Source organism: Mesoplodon bidens, assembly GCF_964165515.1.
Source record: "Mesoplodon bidens genome assembly, contig: HAP1_SCAFFOLD_92, whole genome shotgun sequence".
In the NCBI taxonomy this organism is placed as follows: Eukaryota; Metazoa; Chordata; class Mammalia; order Artiodactyla; family Ziphiidae; genus Mesoplodon; species Mesoplodon bidens.
In genome coordinates, this window is record NW_027672608.1 from 1,782,158 (window position 1) to 1,784,440 (window position 2,283).

Below are 2,283 nucleotides of genomic sequence, written 5' to 3' on the forward strand. Positions count from 1 at the left end.
AGAACCACGATAAGCCTGTTGCTGTGCTCATGGTAAGAGCTGGTCAGTGTTGGGACCAAGTGGGAAAGGAGGTGATAGTGAGGACACTGAGTACTGATTTTTCATGAGAGTAGAGAAGATTGAGAAAGGAGAGAAGGCCAATGAGGAATTGAAGGCTTCTGAAGAATGACCACTGGAGATTTAGGTGAGTGCTCCCTGGACACCAGGGAAGACGAGGTGGGAACCCTCAGGTGTAGAGTAGAAAAAGAGGCAAGTGCTCCTGGAAACTTGCCCCATGGATTGGAACAAACTCTGGACTTGGAGTCAGAAGTTCTGGGTTCTAATCCAAATCCTGTAATTAATTCATGTTTTCATGTTCCTAAGTTGTTATAGGAACTCTGGACAGTTTAGCATTAAGGGAACCTCTGCTTCTCTTAGCCCATCTAAATTTGAAGGGATACCGAGATTTATATGAGGAATTCTAGCTACTGTCTGAGGCTCGCCACCCTCTGATACCCATCCCTGACACCCATGCCAGGCAATAAAGCACCAAAAAGTTAGATTGGTGGTGGGGAAAGAATAGTGCAGGGGTAAGTTCTGAGCTGTGCGAGGTGAGGGTAGGAATTGAGCCTAAGACAGAGGAAAAGTTAACTAATTCAGTAATGACCAAAGACCCTAAAAGTAATAGGACCATTTGTAACCAATAATTGCTCATTGTACAGCCCTGGAAAAGGTAACTTTTCTGTGACTCAGTAAATTGGGGAAAATTTAACGTCTCCTAATGTGAGGCCATAGAGGACAGGTGACACTGAGGAGAGCCAACTCTAAAGTTTTCTGAAATTCTCAGACCATATGGTAGCCACTGTCTCATAGGGATGCTGGACCCAATCCTGTCTTTTCTTGAATTTTTGTTGTCTGTAAAATAAGTGTTTTTAAATCACACCTTTTTATAGATAACTAATGGCTTTATGACTTCTGAGCACCTATCAGCCTCATATTTAAAAGCTTGACCATGATCACATATCATTAATTCAAGGAATAGTCATGGGTAAATTTACACCTATAGGGACTCAGTTTCTTGGTTTGTAAAACGAAAAAATGTATGTTATCCAAGAGTCCTCTCAGTTCTAAAAGTTTTAAAGTATAGAATATGAAATTAGTTTCCATAAAGCTCCCTTCGTGTCATGATTTCTCAAGCTGTAGATGAAGAGATTGATGAGGGGAGTCACCACTGTGAAGATGACAGTAGTCACCACATCTTGCACTGAGTACGAGGATGCAGGGTGCTTATAGACCTCCAGGATTGCCCCATAGAACAGGGAGACCACAGTGAGGTGGGATCCACATGAGGACAGGTCTTTCCTTATTCCATGGGCAGATGGCAACTTCAGTACATTAGAGAAGATGGAATCATGTGAAATGATGATACATGTAAATGGTGTCATAAATACCAGTTCAGCCACAGTGAATACCATCAGGTCATTGATAAAGGTATTCAAACAAGAGAGTTTTAGAATAGGATAAGGGTCACAGGAAAAGTTATACACAGCATTGTTGGAACGAAATGTGAGTTGCACCATGAGAAGAGTCTGTAGGAGAGCATGCAGATTTGTACTGACCCGAGACGCAGACACCAGAAGGACACAGAGTTTGGGCCTCATGATCATGGTGTAGTAGAGTGGGCAACAGCTGGCAGTATAATCATCATAAGCCATCACACTCAGGAAGAACCCATCCATGTTGATGAAAATGATGAAGAAGTAGATCTGGGTCATACATTCCATGTAAGAGATAGACTTGCTTCGCAGTTTGTGATTCGCCAGCTTCTTGGGGATTGTGACTGATGAAAAGCAGATGTCGACACAGGAGAGGTTGGCCAAGAAGAAGTACATGGGTGTTTGGAGATGACTGTCACAGCTGATAGCCAAGACAATGAGAAAGTTCCCAATGAGGGTGACCAGGTACATCCACAAGAACAGCCCAAAAAGAACCTCCTCCTGCTCTGACTGCCCAGAGAGTCCCAGGAGAATGAATTCTGTGACTCCAGTCTGGTTGTCTCTGCCCATGGCTGCAGGGGAGAAGATGTGGTCAAAAGTAAAAGGAAATATTTATTTAATTAGGCTCCATATATTGTTTAGAGATTACAAGTTTTTAATGATACCAGATCCAAAATGTATTTCTTAATTAATAACACTTCAAATATAAAAGTAGATGAGATTGATAATGTCATCATTTGAGCAAATTTTTTATGATACTGTTTTGTCATTGAGAATTAATTCACATTAGATAATTCTATGAAGCGAG

General features: G+C 41.6%; 1 protein-coding gene across 1 annotated transcript; it reads right to left on the bottom strand.

Annotated features, from left to right (window-relative positions):
* Positions 1-1,115: 1,115 nt before the first annotated feature.
* LOC308609900 (olfactory receptor 1f45-like) lies at positions 1,116-2,045 on the bottom strand (the record flags this gene model as incomplete). Its single annotated transcript, XM_081259177.1, has 1 exon — positions 1,116-2,045. The coding sequence occupies one exon, from the start codon at positions 2,043-2,045 to the stop codon at positions 1,116-1,118; it is 930 nt and encodes a 309-aa protein (XP_081115303.1).
* Positions 2,046-2,283: the final 238 nt, after the last annotated feature.